At 42.6% G+C, this 21,972-nt stretch overlaps 1 protein-coding gene across 2 annotated transcripts; it reads left to right on the forward strand.

Moving 5' to 3' along the window:
- The first annotated feature begins 6,335 nt into the window (after positions 1–6,335).
- LOC311139563 (uncharacterized protein) lies at positions 6,336–21,200 on the forward strand. Of its 2 annotated transcripts, XR_014614093.1 has the most exons (3): positions 6,341–6,881; positions 19,218–20,120; positions 20,805–21,200. XR_014614093.1 is itself a non-coding variant. In XM_084174458.1 (2 exons), the coding sequence occupies exons 1-2, from the start codon at positions 6,480–6,482 to the stop codon at positions 19,365–19,367; spliced, it is 552 nt and encodes a 183-aa protein (XP_084030584.1). In that variant the 5' UTR covers positions 6,336–6,479; the 3' UTR covers positions 19,368–20,612. The 2 variants fall into 2 exon arrangements, 1 of the variants encoding a protein (XP_084030584.1); XM_084174458.1 differs by lacking the exon at positions 20,805–21,200 and having other exon boundaries at positions 6,336–6,881; positions 19,218–20,612.
- The last annotated feature ends 772 nt before the right edge of the window (positions 21,201–21,972 follow it).

Consider the following 21,972-nt stretch of genomic DNA (forward strand, 5'->3'; position numbering starts at 1 on the left):
TTCCAACAAGTCAGTTCGTTCAGATTTCTGCCCCGCTAGAGCTGCCCCGGTCAACTGTAAGTGCTGTTATTGTGAAGTGGAACCATCTATGAGCAACAACAGCTCAGCCGCGAAGTGGTAGGCCACACAAGCTCACAGAATGGGACCACCGAGTGCTGAAGCGAGTAAAAATCATCTGTCTTCAGTTTCAACACTCACTACCGAGTTCCAAACTGCCTCTGGAAGCAACGTCAGCACAAGAACTGTTCATCTGGAGCTTCATGAAATGGGTTTCCATGTCCGAGCATCCGCACACAGGCCTAAGATCACCATGCGCAATGCCAAGCATCGGCTGGAGTGGTGTAAAGCTTGCCGCCTTTGGACTCTGGAGCAGTGGAAACGCTTTCTCTGGAGTGATGAATCACGCTTCACCCTCTGGCAGTCCGAGGGACAAATCTGGCCCCAATGCATAGTGCCAACTGTAAAGTTTGGTGGAGGAGGAATAATGGTCTGGGGCTGTTTTTCATGGTTCGGGCTAGGCCCCTTAGTTTGAGTGAAGGGAACTCTTAATTCTACAGCATACAATTACATTCTAGACCAGGGGTACTCAACTACTATTTGAGAAGGTCCAGTGACACAAATTTCCTAGGTGGCAAAGGTCCGGATGGATATTGTCCTTTATCGGCGCTGTGGTACAGCGTAGTAACAAACATAGTCGTCTATGACTTAGGAAACCTGTTGTTATATAAAATGTACATTAAATACATTAAGTGAGACTAAGAATTTGAATTAACTACAACTTCTTTCGAATGTAAACATGTGCAACATTGCATCAACATTGCTGAAGAACAAAAGTAGTTGCATAACTGTCTACGCAAAAAAATGCACTGTGAACCAAATATTTTATTTAAATGTCCCGTGTAGCTCAGTTGGTAGAGCATGGCGTTTGCAACGCCAGGGTTGTGGGTTTGTTTCCCACGGAGGGCCAGTATGAAAATGTATGCACTCACTAACTGTAAGTCGCTCTGGATAAGAGCGTCTGCTAAATGACTAAAATGTAAAAATAAAGTGCATGTTTTCTGGAGAACAAAGGAGAGTTGAACAAAAATAATAATCTGAATGCACAGAACGTCACTGCTGGCCATGCAAAATTCATGTATAAGTTACTCTGGGCCTTGCCCTGCATTAATGAGAGAAATTACACTTTCTGTCTCCTGCCAATGCTGTGAACTTTGGCACAAATGGTGTGAGAGCAACTCTGAGACACTGGTGCAGGTGTTCATTGGTGAGCCTGGTGCGGTATTTGTTTATAATACAGTTCATTGTGGAGAAGGCTGATTCAAGATAGGATTTCAAACAGATGTAAATAATAATTATTGGCTATCCAGCAAGCAAGCTAAGTTTACTAGCTAACAGTGAGGAGAAACATCAATACAATAATTTAACTGTTGTAAATCTCTAAAACTGATAAGCTGGTTTTACTATAAAAATATTTGCCGAAGCATGCCTGTTAGACATGGCTGTAGCTAGATATTGCATACCTACCTACCTAGGTACATTTGTACGGTCTGGTCACTGTGCAAAGGTTGAGGGTTATGCCATATTTATTTATATTAGGCTAGATATTGTTCTAAATGTTATCTCTGTGCTTATGCACATGTACAGTTGAAGTCGGAAGTGTACATACACTTAGGTTGGAGTCATTAAAACTTGTTTTTCAACCACTCCACAAATTTCTTGTTAACAAACTATAGTTTTGGCAAGTCGGTTAGGACATCTACTTTGTGCACATGGGCCAACACATGTGAAACAACATCCCACTAACGAGATGGCAACCATCACAGGTGTAACAAATACTGACTGACGAGGTGACACCAATCGGTGCGCCCTACGTGCTAACGAGCTATTCGTGTTAAAGTCCAACCTCAAAATATAAATGGATAAAACCAAAGCCTGTAACAAGTATCTTTTTTTTAATTTCTTTTTTTATTCACCACAGAATAATTTCTTACAGTGGTTGAGTGGGTAAAATTCCAACGAAATGTATCTTCTTACTGCCCCTCCTTTTTCTAGTCTGTCTAAATAAAGCATTGAAAAATTAAGGTGGAATTCCCCACAAAAGATTATCCATAGGCCCTTATCATCAATCAATATTTAGGATATGAACCATTTGCATTTCTAAACCACACATTGGGTTTACATTCAAACACTCTCCAAACACCAGATCTCAGCTTAGGTGCACTACTTTTCATGGTTTCATTACACATGGTGTTTTGAGACTTTACATTTTTACACTAGCTGCCTGCTCCATAGAACTAATACTGTACCTATAATATCAAGCTGCGCTGATGCAGTGGTGAATGTTTTATAGCTCAATGAAAAGTAGTATATCATTAACTGAGGACCACACTGGAAATAAGTGTTTTTACATCTCTCATGTGTCATCCTCTGGATTTTCTTGTTCTTAAATTATGTTTTTAAAACTGTATAATGTCTTTTACCCAAAACAAAATCAATCAATAGGCTTCTCTCTGCTCTTTTTCTTCACTCTTGTCCAAATGCTCTATACATCATGGGTACTCCCACCACCACTCTCAGCATCAGCCAATATTTATCAGTGGAGGAGGGAGGCACAATATCAAAGTTTCCCACACACCTGGTGTGGCAGTGAATGGTTTGATGACTGAACGAGAGGGATAGACCTACATTATACTGTATACTATCTAATTCAAATTGCAGGGAAAATGCTTTGTTATCATTATGCAGAAAGATGGGGCGGGGAAAAGGTGGAGATAAAGGGTTGTATGTTTCTCTCTCTCTCTTCTATAGGGTGTAGCTACATTAATTAATGTTTGATTGAATACTTTTCATCTATTCCACACCAAGTGAAGGCCATCTGTTCTGCATAGATGTTTAATTTCCCCCTGCTTTGACAATGGCAATAGTCATTTTCCATCTGACAGCCTGAGTGACAGTTTAGCGATTGAATTTTAATCAAATTTCTCAATAAAAAAGCCCAGACACCCTATTCCCTATATAGTGCACTACTTTTGACCAGCAATTGGGAATTGCAAAATGTTGATTTTGATGTGTGCTTGGGGTTATTGCCTCACTGGAAGTTCCACTTGCGGACAAGTTTCGGCTTCCTGATTTGACATAAGGGATACAAACCCTCAGTTTACTGCAGGAGAAACCAACATCTTCCCATTAGACTAAGAGGAAATTCCCTCTTGGGCCGAGGGCAGACACTGCTTTTGAAGTTGCAGGTGGGGCTACACCTTCACTTGACCATGAGCAACCATTCTTCGGCTAATGTCCGCTACACTGGCGGAGGCAACCAGGTTTTTGGCTAAATACCGTACATTAGAAATGTGTTATAAACATTACTCTGACCATGCTATCACGAGACACCCTTCTTCTTTGAAGCAATTTGATCTGACGATGGGATCACTGATTCTAGAACTGAAAAATGACAGGAGTTTATCATGTGTATACACAAGGATGCATTCTGCCATAATTGTAATTCATATCAGTCATAAAACAGCAACTCTTGATCTTTGATCAAATAAAGTCAATATGAGATAATTTACCTTGCTTAAATACATTTCTGATATCCTAATTAGGGAATATGGAAAGATTTCTTCGCTGTGGAGAAAAGAAAACAAAGTGTATATTTACATTTACAGGTTTATTTATTTCCCAAATAAACATGAAAACAATTAATACAAGAAAGGAATTGATGCAGAGGCCTGTGATGGCTATCCTAGTGGGACTCGCATGCCAAAGTGACGATTAGAGAGTCTGCCTGATGTTTCAACAAACTATCTGAGTCCGACCATCCTGATATCGTGAACTTAAAGTGCCAGCAAATATATTGACACCTTGCACTATTCTGAAATAGTTTCCTATTTCTTCTAAAGTAAGTTGATTATATTTATATCTTTACTTGGTCTCCACATCTTGTTGTTGTGTTTTTAACATGGCAGAGCCACATTCTTTTGTTGTAAACGTAAGTCATTTTTTTGTCTATAAAGAAAATAAATTATAGACACTAAACCAGGTGCTTTCCAATGTACGAGCTAAGAGGAAAGTTATCCAAATGCATCCGAGAAGCAGGTTCCTGATGATGATGATGCTACTGTCTTGGTGTTTGAGTAAGAGGAAGGACTCCTAAGGATTCCTTATTTCTACATGTTAGAAATACATGTTTGACCTACGGTACGGCGTAATTCTATATCAAAGCAAACTTTATTTATAGAGCACATTTCTTACAAGTTAATGCATTTGAAAGTTCTTAAAACAAAAAGTAAAATAATAAATAAATACAAATGACAAAGATATGATAGATGACCTAAACAAATTAAAATGGTAAAATGAAACTGAATAGGGCAATAAAACAACAGTGAATAAAGCAAATACAATTATATCAGGTAGATAAAATAGCACAATAAAATCACCCTAAGTAAAAGCATGGCTAGAAAGGTGTGTCATGAGCTCTCTCTTAAAAATGTCTACTGTCTCCGAGGCCCTCAGAACAGCCTGGTCTCATAGACTAGACATAACATAGTAAAAGTAAATCTGAGATACCAAAGTAGTATGATATGTTACGTTTGGTATGGTTACATTAGACAGAGATGGTTACTTAAGGCAACTTAAGTAACTTTAGCATTTTAGCTAATTAGCAACTTTTCAACTACTTAATACTTTTTTAGCTACTTTGCAACAACTTAGCATGTTAGTTAACCCTTCCTCTAACCTTAAACTTTTAACCTAACTCCTAAACTTAATCCTAACCTTAACCCTAACCCCTAATCATAATAATAAATAAGCCATTTAGCAGACGCTTTTATCCAAAGCGACTTACAGTCATGCGTGCATACATTTTTGTGTATGGCTGGTCCCGGGGATCGAACCCACTACCTTGGCGTTACAAGCGCCGTGCTCTACCAGCTGAGCTACAGAGGACCACTAATCCTAACCCCTAGCCTATCTAATGTTAGCCAGCTAGATAGAATTCGTAGTATATCATACCTTTTGCAAATTCGTAACATATTCTATATTTTGAAATTCGTAACATATAGTTTTAATTGTAATTCGTAAAATATCATACGAAATGAGTGATGGACATCCAGAAATTAATACATACCATACAAAACGTAACATATCATACTAAATGGAGTGTCTCGGATTTACTTACAGAATAATATTACATTCTGGACCATAATGACTGAACGCAGCCACACCAAATGTTTTCAAACCTGGCCGGCAGGACCTACCTACCTGGCCAGCTGCCGGACTTACCTTCCTGGCTGGCTGACTGGACCTACCTACCTGGCCGGCTGGACCTACCTTTCCGACCGGCTGGCCGGCTGGACCTACTTACCTGGCCGGCCGGACCTACCTACCAGGCCGGACCTATCTTCCTGGCCGGCTGGCCGGACCTACCTACCTGGCCGACTGGTCCCATCTGGCTGGATGGCCGACTGGTCTCATCTGGCTGGCCGACCAGACCTATCTGTCAGTCCGGCCGGTCCTATCTGGCCGGCTGACTGGTCATATCTGGCTGGCCTACTGACACTGTCTGGCCGGCCGGCTGACTAGTTCCATCTGGCTGCCCGAATGGTACTATCTGGCAGGCCGAAAGGACCTATCTGGCCGGCCGACCGATCCCATCTGGCTGGCCGACCAGTCCTATCTTGCCTTCCAGCCGACCCTATCTGGCCGGCCAGCCAACTGGTCCAATCTGGCTGGCCGACTGGTACTATCTGGCAGACCGACTGGACCTATCTGGCCGGCCGACTGATCGTATCTGGCCGGCCGACTGATACTATCTGGCCGGCCGGCTGACTGGTTCCATCTGGCTGGCCAACTGGTACTATCTGGCCGGCCGACTGGACCTATCTGGCCGGCCGACTGACACTATCTGGCTGGCCGGCTGACTGGTTCCATCTGGCCGAATATATTGATAAAAGTCACCTTGTCCGAGAGAGATTTACATGGTTATCAAAACGTCACGCCAGGGTAAGCCTACACGAAACACAGCCCTTATATTAAGTGTTTCTAAAATGTTACCTTATTACAGTATCATATGTACAGTTTTACATCATAACAAAGAACATTTCTCTGAAAGTTTTGCATTTAAGAGTCATCAATGAGTACAATAATTAAATGTGACTATTACTGGTGTAGTTCAAAATATCCCCATGGGGTAGCGCCCAACTCCTATCTAGGCTACCGTACCTCTGCATTAGATGGAAAGGATTTCTGCCTAAATGCTGGATTTGTTATTTGACTCCAGTCAGCTACTCATTCTTTTCCCCACCCCTAACCCTTCCCTGTCAGGTCCTCTAAACATAATGAGCTGCCAGGGCCGGAAGGCAGGCAGTTTAGGCAGAGAGACACTGAGAAGAACGCTTGTAGAGATTGAGAGGAGGCACAAAATAAAGAAAAAGAGAGAAAAGTAAGACAAAAGGGAAACAAATCACCAACAGCGCAACAAAATGGATCCCAACAAGATGCCAAGCGCCCCACCACCAGGCTGGAACCCAGATGAGAAGTCTGGGATAGGACAACCAGCTCCTCCACCCTACCAGGACCACCCCCAGTACCCCAACGCAGGATACCCTGCACCAGCAGGCTACCAGCAGGCTCCCAATCCCCAGGGCTATGCACTACCGTCCCAGTATGGAGGAGCTCCCGGGGCCCCTTACGGCCAGACATACCCCCAGGGACAGTTCCCCCCAGGACAGTACACCCAGTCCACCGTCACAGTTCAGCCTACGGTGTTTGTGACCCAGGGAGCTCTGCCTTTCCCTCTGCCAGACTACCTGGGCTACTCTATCTTCACCATGCTGTGCTGCTGCCTGCCACTTGGCATCGCTGCACTTATCTACTCCATCTCGGTGAGTGGGACTTTTATTGCCGTTTAAGAGATTTCAAATGTAATGTAGACTAATGTGTTTCTAGTAGAGATGTATCCCAAAAAATCCACAGAACATAACTTCTTTCATTTTGTAGAGTAGTCAGTAGTGTATTTCTCACTCTAGTCTTTTTTTAGCATTATCCAAGAAACCCAGTTACCGGTTTTACCGGTTTTTTTTAAGTAAGGGCCCTTCTCTCTCTCTCTCTCTCTTTAGTCAGCAGGGAACTGACTTTTGACTTGGCAGTGGGCTGCATAGCTGGGGAGAGGTGCATTATAGTAATAACTTTGGCCTTACACTGTGGATGTCTCACAGTCTTGAGTTCTGTTTATGATAAGGTCCTCAGTATAGGGTGGTTTGAGGGGATCGGGGAGGGGAGATGGGGTACGGAGTGGGATTCGGGAAGAGTGTGTGTAAGAAAGGGAGGGACCCTTCCCGGAACATGGGCGATAAAAATAGGGGTGAGTGACGTAAGAGGAGGAGGTATTCAGGGAAGACAAAAGCAGAACTCCAACAACCATCTTCCTTTGCCAAACCTCACTCGCGAATGAACAGACATTGAGAAGAAGGGTAGAAAAGGGCTGGAAACCCTGACCTATCCCTACAAGCCCCAAGTCTCTTTACTTACTTCCTGGGATTACAAACACATATCAGGATGGACAGCTATAGATCAATGTGGGTAATGGTGGAAACATCCGTGTCAAAGCCTGGTAAAGAGAGAAAGGAGGTTGAAGACTTCTATGATGTTATTATGGACATCTTTATTTCACAATGAGACAGTGGCTTTTTATCTAGTGGATGACTTCTAATGTAATAAAAACATCAACTAAGGTTGAACAATGTGCTGGTGAATTAACTTCATCCACACCCATCATTGTGATGGGTGATTTGAAGGAGTCAGGCGTAGGAGGGTATATCACGGGATAACTGGATTTATTCCAGAATACAGAGTACGCAGTAAAGCGTCAACACAGTCCAGTGTGCGTACTGCAACAAACAAGGCACACAGGGAAAATATACCCGCCGAATACAAAATACAAGGTGCTCCACCGAGCTTCACTATCCACACAAATAAAAATCACACACAAAGACAAGGGGGCAGAGGGAACACTTATACAGGTATTGATGAGGGGATATTAACCAGGTGTGTGTAATAAACAAGACAAAACAAATGGAATGATGAGATGAGGAGCGGCAGTGGCTAGAAGGCCAGTGACGACGAACGCCGAAGCCTGCCCGAACCAGGAGAGAAGGCAACTTCGGAGGAAGTCATGACAGTACTCCCCGATGGTGGTGTTACATTGAAAGAGGGGAAGATCAGTAAGGAAGGTGCCTTACTTTGGGCGCACACCGAGCAGGAGAAGACATACACCCTCACGTCCTTAGCCAAGGTAGGCCACTAGTACTTTCCGGTCAGGCAGCGCACTGTACAACCAATACCTGGGTGACCAGAGGATGGGGACGTGTGTGCCCAATAGATCAGACGGTCACGGACAAGAGCAGGCACGTACTGCAGCCCAGCTGGACACTGCGGTGTCGTGCAGCCGTGTCCTCTGTGTCGTACAGCCGAGACAGTGCGTCTGCCTTCACTTTCTTCGTACCCGGGATGTATGAGAGTGTAAAATCAAACCAGGTGAAGAATAGGGCCCACCTGGCGAGGGTTCAGCCTCCTCGCTGCCCGGATGTACTCCAGGTTACGGTGGTTGTCCAGATGAGGAAAGGGTTTTTTGCCCCCTCGAGCCAGTGCCTCCACACTGAAAATGTGCCCCATGCATTGACTCGATCACAGATGGAATGAGGGGTAGAGGATAGCTAAATCGTATTGTCCCCTTGTTCAGTGATCGGTTATCAATGCAAGGGCGCAGACCTCCGTCTTTCTTCTTCACAAAAAAGAAACTCGAGGAGGCGGGCAAAGTGGAGGGACGTATAAAACCCTGGCGCAGGGACTCGGAGACGTGTGTCTCCATAGACTCCGTTTCAGCCTCCGACAGGGGATACACATGACTCCTGGGAGGCACAGCATCTACCTGGAGGTTTATCGCGCAATCCCCCGCCCGATGAGGTGGTAATTTGGTCGCCTACGTTTTGGAAAACGCATGCGCCAAATCGAGGTAGTCGGGGGGAATGCACACGGTGGAGGTAGTGTCTGGACTTTCCACCGTGGTTCCATCAATGGAAACACCTAGACACCTACCCTGACACTCTCGCGACCACCCTGTGAGAACCATATGCGGCCATGAAAAGGTGAGTTTGTGTAGTGCTAACCAGGGTAGACCTAACACAACAGGGAAATCAGGCGGCTCAATAATAAAAAAGTGACTTGCTCTCTATGGGCCTTGTGCGTAACCATAGTGACTGGTGCTGTAACCTCCCTAACAAACCCGGACCCTAATGGTCGACTGTCAAGTGCTCTGATGGGGAGTGGAATGGAGAGGGGAACCAATGTAATGCCTTGACTATGTGCAAATGACCTGTCCATAAAGTTCCCAGCTGCGCCTGAATCGACCAGTGCCTTGCACTGGGGAACTACTGTGTAATCAGGTAAGTGGATGTGTAGGGTACAGTGCGCAGCAGAGGGCTCTGAACGAGTGTGGGTGTTCGATACCTAGGTTGACGCGAGAGCGTCCTGCCTTCTGCCTCCAGACCCAAAAGAACGCTGACAACAGTGTGCAGTGAAATGTCCTCTCGTGCCACCAGAGTGACACTGGCGCTGTCGTCCTCCGCTCTCCCGGATCGCCGCTCCACCCAGCTCCATCGGCTCGTGATCTGGGTTTGGGGGGAGTGGAACGGGCAGGCCCCCTCCAGGACGTCCTCTGGCAGCCAGCAGGTTGTCCAACAGGTAGATGGCACCGGAAGTGGTCGATGAGGGCACGCTCGTTGCACCCGGACCCAGCCGCTAGAGTCTGAAACTCCAGGGCGAAGTCCTGCGCGGTCCTTGTCCCCTGCCTCAGGTAGACCAGCCGCTCACTTGTCCAACGCGGCTCCTCCTTCACTCCAGACCGCGTTGGCCCACTCCAGGGCGTTCCCCGAGAGGCAGGAGATGAGGGCGGACACTTTCTCCTGCTCCGATGGGGCCGGGCTGTTGTTCGAATAATATAGCTCCTGTTGTAGGAGGAATCCCTGGCAGAGAGCAGCTGTCCCGTCGAAATCCCGTGGTCGGGATATATGGATCCCTCCGGGTGCTGGGGTGTGGGTGGCTGGATCCGGTCGCCCAGCTGGTCCCGACTGATCGGGTCCTCTCCTCTCCAGGTGTTGGACGACCTGGAGAACCCGATCCATCGCTTCTCCCAAGCTGGCTAGCATCGTCGAATGCTCCCGGACCCGTGCCAAAACTCCAGGCATGTGCTCCTCTCCTGCTGACTCCATGGCGGGTGTGTGATTCTGTGATGGGTAATTTGAAGGAGTCGGGTGCAGGAGGGTAAATCACGGGATAACAGGATTTATTCCAGAATACAGAGTATGCCGTAAAGCATCAACACAATCCAGTGCGCAAAGCAGGCGCACTGGAACAAACAAGGCACACGGGGAAAATAACCCGGCGAATACAAAATACAAGGGGCTATACCAAGCTTCACTATCCTCACAAATAACAATCACACACAAAGACAAGGTGGCAGAGGGAACGCTTATACAGGTAATGATGAGGGGGTATGAACCAGGTTTACAGTAAGACTATCACTCTTTTTGATGAGGTAACCCCGGGCTAACATAAACAGAGTTGAGTAGAGTTATGGAGACACAATGCAGGTTGTATGACATGTTTACTTAGCTAGTAAACACTTTGGCTTGCTGTCCCATGCAGCATAATCATGTGCAAACGACCTGAAATGTCTCTGGTTAATTTCCTTGTGGTTACATGTAGGGAACCAACTAGAATGTCCAGTGGGTCTTTCATCCATTATGGAATCCCTAATTCCTTACAAATAGGAGCAGTTTACTTGGACATAAATGTAATGTAATCTGTTATGGTCGTTTGTACTTTTCTGGAGAGTTTTTCACTTTTATTTTACCAGCATTCCTTTTCCATATTGAAAACTCTACTGTGCCGTGAAAAAGTGTTTTCCCCCTTTCAGATTTTCTCATTTTTGCATATTTTTGAAACTGAATGTTATCAGATCTTCAACCAAAACCTAATATTAGATAAAGGGAACCTGAGTTTACGAATAAGAAAACAAATTGATTCTTCTTTTATTTATTTAATTAGCAAAGTTATGCAACACCCAATTCCCTTGTGTGAAAAAGTAATTGCGCCCTTACACTCAATAACTGGTTGTGCCACCTTTAGCTTTAGTGACTGAAGATGCTTCCTGTAGTTGTTGATCAGTTTCTCATATAGCTGTGGAGGAATTTTGGCCCACTCTTGCATGCAGAACTGGTTTAACTGTGACATTTGTGTATTGTCAAGCATGAACTGCTCGTTTTAAGTCCTGCCACAACATCTCAATTGAGATTAGGTCTGGACTTTGACTAGGCCATTCCAAAACTTCAAATTTGTAGCTTTTTAACCATTTTCATGTGGACATGATTATGTGTTTTGGATCATTGTCTTGCTGCATGACCCAGCTGCGCTTCAGCTTCAGCTCACAGACAGATGACGTGACATTCTCCTGTAGAATTCTCTGATATAGAGCATAATTCCTGGTTCCTTCTATTAAGGCAAGTCGTCCAGGTCCTGATGCAGCAAATAATCCCCAAACCATCACACTACCACCACCATGCTTGACCGTTGGCATGAGGTTTTTACTGTGGAATGCATTGTTTGGTTTTTGCAAGACATAATGGGACCCATCTCATCTAAAAAGTTGACTCAAGTTTGCCAAAAAGCACCTGGAATTACCTGGATGATCATCAAGACTCTTGGAAGAATGTGCTATGGACAGATGAGTCAAAAGTATAACTTAGATGTTTAATGCCATGGACTGTAAATATTGTGTATATATTGTGCACCATAGATTGTAATTTGGCCATATTTTATCAACACAACACTGAACGAAACCTATGTTACACTAACTAGAATAGACATCGTAATAAATATAATGGGATAATGGCCTCCATATAGCTCAGCTACTGTAAACAGTTGAGCACCTGTCACGTATACGCCAAGAGTCAGGAAGCAGGTGCAGAAGGTGAGTTTAATAATGAAGAATGCAGATAAACAAAACATGAGAAGCGTACAGACCATGAATGAAAACAAACCAATGCTGCCTGATGACTGAGGCTACTGAGGGCTAAATAAAGGAGAAGTAATCAAGGTACTGATGACGTCCAGGTGTGCATAACGATGGGAGCAGGAGACCGGGAGTAGGCGTGACAGCACCCAGTTCAGAACTGGAGGAGGCATAATGGGTGAGGGGTGTATTATCTCTCTAAGAGACTACTTGACGCTCTGCCAGAGGGCTTGGGCATCTCTATCCCACACCGAAGCCTTCCCACCCTACCTGTGTTTGGAGTGGCACTGCGTAGAAAGGATACAAGCCGCACTGCAAACACAGACAGTTTTCTCTTCTGTCTCTCGAAGTCAGCAGCACTGTCTGACTGGCACATAGACTTAATGCCCACTCACATAAAGTACCCTACCGGCCCATCTTAAAACTATTCCCAGACAGGGAGAGATACAAAGGAGTTATGTATCTAGGTCAATTTATGTTCCAAAAAAATGTGTTACAGTACACTGTTTCTTCCTTAAAAATACATATAGAAAGAAAAGGAGGTATGGAGTTATGTCCTGTATGAGAAAGCTGGTGAAATTATGACTTCCTATTTCCTGCCGGCTACTGATGTGAAAATGATTCCCTTGGAATACATACAGTGTATTCAGAAATTATTCAGACCCCTTTATTTTTCCACATTTTGTTACATTACAGCGTTATTCTAAAATGGATTAAATTGTTTTTTTTTCTTCACCCCATCAACCTACAAACAATACCCCATAATAAAGAAGCAAAAACTGATTTTTAGAATTTTTGGCAAATGTAATACGAATAAAAAACGGAAATATGACATTTACATAGGTATTCAGACCCTTTACTCAGTACTTTATTGAAGCACCTTTGGCAGCGTTTACAGCCTTGAGTCTTCTTGGGTATGACGCTACAAGCTTGGCACACCTGTATTTGGGTACTTTCTCCCATTCCTCTCTGCAGATCCACTCAAGCTCTGTCAAGTTGGATGGGGAGCGTCGCTGCACAGCTATTTTCAGGTCTCTCCAGAGATGTTTGATCGGGTTCAAGTCCGGGCTCTGGCTGGGCCACTCAAGGACATTCAGAGACTTGTCCTGAAGCCACTCCTGCGTTGTCTTGGCTGTGTGCTTATGGTTGTTGTCCTGTTGGAAGGTGAACCTTCGCCCCAGTCTGAGGTCTTGAGCGCTCTGAAGCAGGTTTTCATCAAGGATCTCTCTGTACTTTGCTCCGTTCATCTTTCCCTCGATCCTGACTAGTCTCCCAGTCCCTGCCACTGAAAAACATCCCCACAGCATGATGCTGCCACCACCATGCTTCAGTGTAGGGATGATGCCAGGTTTCCTCCAGAAGTGACACTTGGCATTCAAGCCAAATAGTTCAATCTTGATTTCATCAGAAAAGAGAATCTTGTTTCTCATGGTCTGAGAGTCCTTTAGGTGCCTTTTGGCAAACTCCAAGCGGGCTGTCATGTGCCTTTTACTGAGGACTGGCTTCCGTCTGGCCAATCTACCATGAAGGCCTGATTGGTGGTGTGCTGCAGAGATGGTTGTCCTTCTGGAAGGTTCTCCCATCTCCACAGAGGAACTCTGGATCTCTGTCAGAGTGACCATCGGGTTCTTGGTCACCTCCCTGACCAAGGCCCTTCTCCCCCGATTGCTCAGTTTGGCCGGGCGGCCAGCTCTAGGAAGAGTCTTGGTGGTTCCAAACTTCTTCCATTTAAGAATGATGGAGGCCACTGTGTTCTTGAGGACCTTCAATGCTGCATAAATGTTTTGGTACCCTTCCCCAGATCTGTGCCTCGACACAATCCTGTCTCAGAGCTCTACAGACAATTCCTTCGACCTCATGGCTTGGTTTTTGCTCTGACATGCACTGTCAACTGTGGGACCTTATATAGACAGGTGTGTGTCTTTCCAAATCATGTCCAATCAATTGAATTTACCACAGGTGGACTCCAATCAAGTTGTAGAAACATCTCAAGGATGATCAATGGAAACAGGATGCACCTGAGCTCAATTTGGAGTCTCATAGCAAAGGCTCTGAATACTTATGTAATTAAGGTATTTCAGTTTTTTATTTATAATATATTTGCAAACTTTTCTAAAAACCTGTTTTCGCTTTGTCATTGTGGGGTATTGTGTGTAGATTGATGAGGAAAATTGGGATTTTATCCATTTTAGAATAAGGCTGTAACGTAACCAAATGTGGAAAAAGGGAAGGAGTCTGAATACTTTTCGAATGCACTGTAGATTTCCTATTTTATTGAGTTTGGATTGTTTTCAGTTAGTTTGAGATTTATGAAGGATATTGTTATTTTGTGATTTATAGGACTTTCCACATTTCAGCATGTTTTTCTTGGCCTAACCCACGAGAGGGGGAGTCGCCTTATAGCTGAGCTGAGTGTCTGTTGTGTTTGGGATTTGCGCCAGGTTGTCTGGCAGGGGTCGGAGGAGGGGAAAGGCCTGTGGGACGGTCAACAGGGGTACAGGCCTGGGGAGGGGAGGGCAACAGGAATCTGCCTCTTGGCAATTCAACATTCACACAGTGGGGCCTTTCTAACATGGCGGACAAGAGGGCATAGTCAGAGAGCAGAAAGAAGCTATTTACAGGTGTGTTTATGTGTGTGTGCGCGTGTGTGTGTGTGTGTGTGTGCGTGCGTGCGCGCTCGTGCTTGTGTTCGGTTGTGTGTCTGTTCCTGAAAGTGTTTTTAGATTTGTGTCTGTGTGTCGCAGGCTGTGTCTTTACCAGTCAGTATGTTTTGAAGTCTTTTAGAGTGATTTGCTGTGAAAGAAGGACAGGACAATGAACAGATCCCTTTTGAAGACTGCACACAATTTCCTGGAAATTGTCTTCAAAAGGAGTCGCTTGTCTGTTGTTTCCCTTGACAAGTTTCAGGTTCATTTAGTCATCCATTATACCCATTTTCCTGTCTTTGTAACATTCTGAAGAAAACGGTGCTTAGACAGTTATTATTTGAATATTATTTATATTATACTGTGGCATTATCAGAAAATGATTACATACACTAACTCTATTAACACCAGTTGCTAGGATACCAGCCTCCTTTTATGAAGCGCCTCCTGTCTGGGCCCCATGTGTTGCTGGGAATGAATAGGGTCATTACCACAGGTCCAAATAGGATGTTGCTCACGCTGTTGGTATTTGCTCTAAACCCTGAACTTAATTGTGAATGTTATCTTTATTGTGACTGTCACGATATGTTGTGAATGGTACTTCAATATTTGACAATGTCTGAGATTAAGCTGTTTGCTTTATCTCAGACATCTGTTTATGACATATTTTTATTATCTGTTCGTAGACTGTCTTTTAGGCTCTGATTTTGAGTGTTTAAAGTCACAGAGTGCACTTTGAGGAAGCAGAAATGCGGAAAATAAGTTATAGTGGCCATGCCTTAGACCAGAAAAACATAAACAATCATGGCCCCCACAACCAATAAATCTATCAATTTGAAACATTGTCGAACACAGCTCCTCTGTAAGCAGGACCATTAGTGGCATGGATCCTGCATGTGTTAAGCTGAACCTATAACCAACGTGCGGTGAAAAGGGAAAGTGGCTGAGAATGAGGTGTGATGCAAGTTCTCCAAGCCATCTAAAGTGATAAGTATAGAGACTCTTCATATTTCAAAAATAATAATTTAAGGTAGAGCCCAGGTGCACCAAACCACACAACTTCTGTGTTCCACTCCCAGTAATTATACAATTATTACAGTCCACACACACATTTTTCTGTCATATCTTAGGTGAAGTGTAGAGACTTAGCTGTCATTGAAAATAGCAACATCATTGTTTCAGTTAACCCTTCGATAGCCCCATTATCTATTCACCCATTGTTTATACACATTCATCCCTCTTATTCCCATTACTGACAGTACCCTACTCTACCCTCACGTACGTACTGTATATTAGGTAGAATTTGGTAGAGTTTGTTTTTGGTCTAGTCTTGTAAATATTGCTTAATTGATTATATCATAGTGGAATAAGAAAGGATGTAGTTACCTTCCAGGAAAACAGATTAGCCAGTTAGCTCTATTCCATGACTTAACATTAGTAAGAGATAGATATCTGCTAGCCAACTAGCTCTGTTTAGTTTAGCATTTTACCTTGCTTCACCTTGGGCAGCATAACTGTCCATCCCATTTTTTTTTCAAATAGCTTATTCAACTTAACATTTCAACAAAACAAATGTTAGCTGACTTACTTGTATATCTATTAATTCAACATAAGTAGCTAAGAGGTTGCTAAATGCTTAGCTAGTTAGCTTGCTCTGATTAGCTTAGCATGTTGCTGCTAGCTTGCTACATTTTCCTCTTTGCTTCAAGTCAGGAGACCAGTTGTATCTAAGAGATACTGTCACATTTGACTGACTACTGTATCACAATAATTATTACAACTTTTAACTCAAAGTTTTATTTACAAGATTCTCAGTTCAAACCTCCGCCTTGTTTTCGAAAGTTGTGCATCTGTAATACTCTGCCCATTGACCTTTTAGAAACCAATCGGATTTGTTCATAAACCAATTAAATTAATTCTGCCCATAGAACAAAGTTGACCACACTTTACGTCAACCTGCTCTTCAGTCACAGAGAAGAGCATAAATCTGTTGACATTGTAAATCAATAGTGGTCCCATGTGGCTAAGTTAGTAGAGCATGGCGCTTGCAATGCCAGGGTTCTGGGTTCGATTCCCATGGGGGACCAGTACGAAGTCGCTCTGGATAAGCTTGTCTGCTAAATGACAAAACAAATGTTAGCGCTCATTGAATGGCCCATTCACCAGTATTTCTGTACTGTCACTGAGAAGGCCCTTTATGTCACAGAGATTAGAAAGACAGACTCCCTCAACAATCTGATTCGGTTCAATCTGGGGATTTTCTCACATCCTGCCCCTCACTCTCCATGAGGTCACACACAAACACCATACAATGTGTTCGGTTGTAGATCCTCCACAAAGACAATTCATGTCATTTTCTCTTAGTCATCACATTGCACTCCCCATATTGTTTAGAACAAATTGCAGATACAGTATTTAATATTTTATAAAACAGTAGAATAACCACTCCTCAGGTAATTGTTAAGAATATTTTATTTAGGCTTTAGTTGGTATTGAATGTAATGTGGTTTTCAAGGAGCCTGGCCCGACAGATTATATTATGATGAGTCATATGGACAAAATGCTGCAGTGCTGATAGAGGCCTATTGGGAAATCAGCAATGGAGTATTACGTGGGTAAGTGAATGGAATGAGGCTTCCAGTAGGTTTCTGGGTCCTCATTTATAAACCGTGCGTACATACAAAATATTCCCCAAAATGTGTGTGTGCCAGTTTTATAAAAAAATTTACTTGATGTGAGAATGTACTCACTTCCCCGCAAACTTTAGACCATGCACATCTGCTAGTGGTTGAAATATTGTATTGCTAGCTGGCAAGTGAGTCTTTTGTGCAAATGGTGGACATGATGAAAATAAATAAAAAATAAACAGGAAACCATATTAACAAGAATACAACTATTTGCCATCAGTGAGAAGAGCGAAAATGTATGTTTTATTTTTGGATCTAAAATAATTAGACATAGGAATCTTATAATTAGACATAGGAATCTTTTTCCTATTTATTTTATTTTCATAACCACTGCAGAATATACAGTATTCCTCACCTTTTCTGGCCGTGATGGGTTCATATGGCATACAACATAATTGGACCTAGTAGCCTAGTAAATGGATAGGCTATATGTATTTCAAGTTTTGCAATATCATGGCAAACAGAGCATACAGACAGACAGATGGGATGGAGGAAATATTGTGAACCTCAAGGAAATGGAAGAAAACCGTTTGGTGGAGTGCCCAGATAATTATTCAAGACACGCAAGTACACAGATCCTCAGAAACACAACAACTGTCCAGTGCTAAGAGAGCCAATGAGCCCTTCTCCTCTAGCTTGCCGTGTAGAAACAATTATGAACCAGCCGTCAGTAATCAGGTTTACAATAGCAGGCAGGCCTTCTCACGCCACACTACCCTAAACCAAAACAGATCCTCTCTGCCTAAACCCTTAAGTCAACCCTCGCCCTGCTGTGGAAGCCAACTCGCATATTTCACCAGAGGACAGAAACAGATGGAGGCCATTTTAACAACGTCATGTGACTAGGGGGAGGTTGATTAAATTGAGCCTTGAGTCAATCACTGTTGGGTGGGAGAGATCTTATAGGGTGGTGGGAGGGCATGTTGTTATTTTTTAAACATGGACTAAAATGGCAGAAATGCTACATTTATTTCACTCTGAGAATTTGAGCTTCTGCTGCTAACCCAATAATGCGTCAAGTGGGTATTTTGGTGCCTAATGTTTGTGTTTTACAGGCACTTCCTGTCTGGCTCGAGACTCTTCCTGACTTGGAGACAGAAAGTCATCAAAGACCGCATGTGACACACATATACTGTTCAACTTTTGCTTAGAGCTTTATTGTTGCTTAGTGTGTGACTCATACTGACTCTGGTAGTCAGCTGCTCAATCTATAGTGTAAAGTCCATGGCAAGGAGGGATGAGTCACAGACACTGAGACTTCAGTTAGTTGACTCAATGTTTAGCATCACCTGTCAACCCTTGTTCTTCCCCCGAGAGAAAACATAACAGGTGTCAAAATATGTCTCACAATATAGCACCATTCCTAAGACTGTAGCTAGGGGAGAGAGCTACAAGAGTGAATCTGGCACACAGGTACTGTTTGTGCTCCATCCACAAATGTTTCAACTTAGTGCTGCTTGGGGTGTGGCCACAGGAAATGAACATTCTAGTTGTTCTATCACTAGTATGATCTATTATAGATGCTCTACAGTGGGAGAGAAAAATGTCCCCTCTTTGGTTTTTATTTTCTGACTTAGTTGGCATGTTGGCTAAGCATTGTGTTTGTGAATTAATACTGCATCTCCTGAAATAACTCCAATCAAATAAGAGCATGGCATTGAATCATCGTTGAACTGTCTCCATTGAAGTCTCTCTCTCTCTTTCCTGAATGATGATTACAACGATTACAACTCTCTCTGTTTCACTTTCTCCCCCCATCCTTCCTTCCTTCCTTCCCTCCCTCCATGACTTCCTTCCTCCCTCCCTCTCTGCTCTCAGACTCGAGACGCCAACAACCAGGGTCACCAGCAGATTGCTGAGAGGAGTTCTCGTCTAGCACGGATACTGAACCACGCTGCCCTGGGTATCGGCATCACCATCATCATCCTGTACATCGTCTACACCATCATCCTGGCCAAACGTCACTGATTTGACACCTCAACACCGGCTAACACCACAGCCTCCGCTTCTCTCAATCCCAACCCCCAAAATCATCCTGACCTTCACCATCTACAATATGTGCCAGTGACAGGCACTTTCCAAAGAGATACATCCCACTGGGCACACACCGGTTGAATCAACATTGTTTCCACGTCATTTCAATGAAATGATGTGGAACCAACGTGGAATAGACGTTGAATTGACGCCTGTGCCCTGTGGGATATATCATAATGCTGTTTATTCATCAATGTTTATGACATGCTTTTTTTAAAACTATACATCTAATGAATTACTTTTTAAAATACCTGCAGACCGGACAGTTTAAATCATTCATTCTTTTGCCTGTTTAATTTTAATATACATAAATAAACACCAAATTACAGATACTAATTGTATTTTGGAATATTTCTAATAAATGTCTGAAGGATAGTGTATGTGTATTCAGTGTGTATGGATAAGTCATAGAGTTTAGAGACAGATTTGACAATGTTATGAGAATGCATCAGAAAGAGCCTATTCTTAAAGTTTGAGAGGACTTAGAGTAACCATTTTACAACTCAATGTCAAATATTAACTTATTTTTACACAAATGAATCAATTTGCTAAATTCACTGTTGTGTGCTGTCAGCAATGGCACAAGCAAAACTCAACTCAACTTATTTTGGACAACCGTGGAGACTAAGGCCTGGATTCAACCTGTAGTGCAGAAGATCCGCTGTATAGCACAATCGAAATTTAAAGGTAATTTCCGATTGAGTTGACATATGCAGCGTTTTCCGTGAATGCAGTCTCTGCGAACACAGGAACATTGCCTTCCACGCTACGGATTGAATCTAGCTCTAGATGTCAAAAGACATTTCAGTGCTGTTCCAGTTTGGCCTTACAGTTGATTCATTTGGTGAAATGTTCACACTATTCCATGTCATTTATAGTCACATATTGTCAGATTATGTATAACACTGTATATGTTAGATATATTTTATTTTAGTATATATTCAGTGTTGCACAACTCTTCTATTTACCAAGGGGTTGTACTTTATCCTTCTCTAAAGTGTGTAGTTGCTTTTTTTTAAAACTATACATCTAATTAATTACTTTTTAAAATACCTACAGATCGGATAGTTTAAACCATTCATTATTTTGCCTGTTTAATTTTAAGTTTAATATACATAAACACCAAATTATGGATACTAATTGTATTTTGGAATATTTCTAATAAATGTCTGAAGGATAGTGTATGTGTATTCAGTGTGTATGGATAAGTCATATCAGAATTTAGAGACAGATTTGACAATGTTATGAGAACGCATCAGAAGGAGCCTATTCTTAAAGTCTGAGAGGACACTCACAAGAGTAACCATTTTACAACTCAATGTCAAATATTAACTTATTTTTACACAAATCCACGCAACGGATTGAATCTAGCCCTAGACGTCAAAAGAAATGGTGGCGCTGTTCCAGTTTGGCCTTACAGTTGATTCATTTGGTGAAATGTTCACACTATTACATGTCATTTATAGTCACATATTGTCAGATTATGTATAACACTGTATATGTTAGATATATTTTATTTTAGTATATATTCAGTGTTGCACAACTCTTCTATTTACCAAGGGGTTGTACTTTATCCTTCTCTAAAGTGTGTAGTTGCTTTTTTTTTAAACTATACATCTAATTAATTACTTTTTAAAATACCTACAGATCGGATAGTTTAAACCATTCATTATTTTGCCTGTTTAATTTTAAGTTTAATATACATAAACACCAAATTATGGATACTAATTGTATTTTGGAATATTTCTAATAAATGTCTGAAGGATAGTGTATGTGTATTCAGTGTGTATGGATAAGTCATATCAGAATTTAGAGACAGATTTGACAATGTTATGAGAACGCATCAGAAGGAGCCTATTCTTAAAGTCTGAGAGGACACTCACAAGAGTAACCATTTTACAACTCAATGTCAAATATTAACTTATTTTTACACAAATCCACGCAACGGATTGAATCTAGCCCTAGACGTCAAAAGAAATGGTGGCGCTGTTCCAGTTTGGCCTTACAGTTGATTCATTTGGTGAAATGTTCACACTATTACATGTCATTTATAGTCACATATTGTCAGATTATGTATAACACTGTATTTGTTAGATATATATTTTATTTTAGTATATATTCAGTGTTGCTCAACTCTTCTATTTACCAAGGGGTTGTACTTTATCCTTCTCTGAGTGTGTAGTTGATGGGGAAAAGTGTTTACCTTATATCATTGTTACGAACCCCGTGGCTTTAAACGTCTAGGGTGGATGGACAAGAGACCCGTAACATAATTCATGCAAATTAGAATCGTGACATGAAACAGTGAGAACAAAAACTACACGACAACCATAAACTACCGTCAAACATAAAAGGTTTATTTTTGAACACACGGTAAAGGTTTGGGAGAAAGGGCTGAGCAGGACCCAAGAAATGAAACAATAGTGTAAAAAAAAACTAAACTGATCTTGCCTGCCTCAAGAACTGCTAAGCTACTGCTAATCATACAAAAATTACAGTGGGTGGTCCGCTCAGGTCTAACTAGTGTTTTTAGAAAGTG

Source organism: Coregonus lavaretus (genome assembly GCF_964263955.1).
Source record: "Coregonus lavaretus genome assembly, chromosome: 13".
Taxonomy (NCBI): domain Eukaryota; kingdom Metazoa; phylum Chordata; class Actinopteri; order Salmoniformes; family Salmonidae; genus Coregonus; species Coregonus lavaretus.

What these genes read in the sequence shown, in the direction of transcription:
- LOC311139563 (XM_084174458.1), top strand. Translation starts at nt 6,480, where the DNA reads ATGGATCCCAACAAGATGCCAAGCGCCCCACCACCAGGCTGGAACCCA. An exon ending in CACTTATCTACTCCATCTCG is followed by an intron (nt 6,882 to 19,217) that starts GTGAGTGGGACT and finishes CTCTGCTCTCAG; the next exon opens with ACTCGAGACGCCAACAACCA.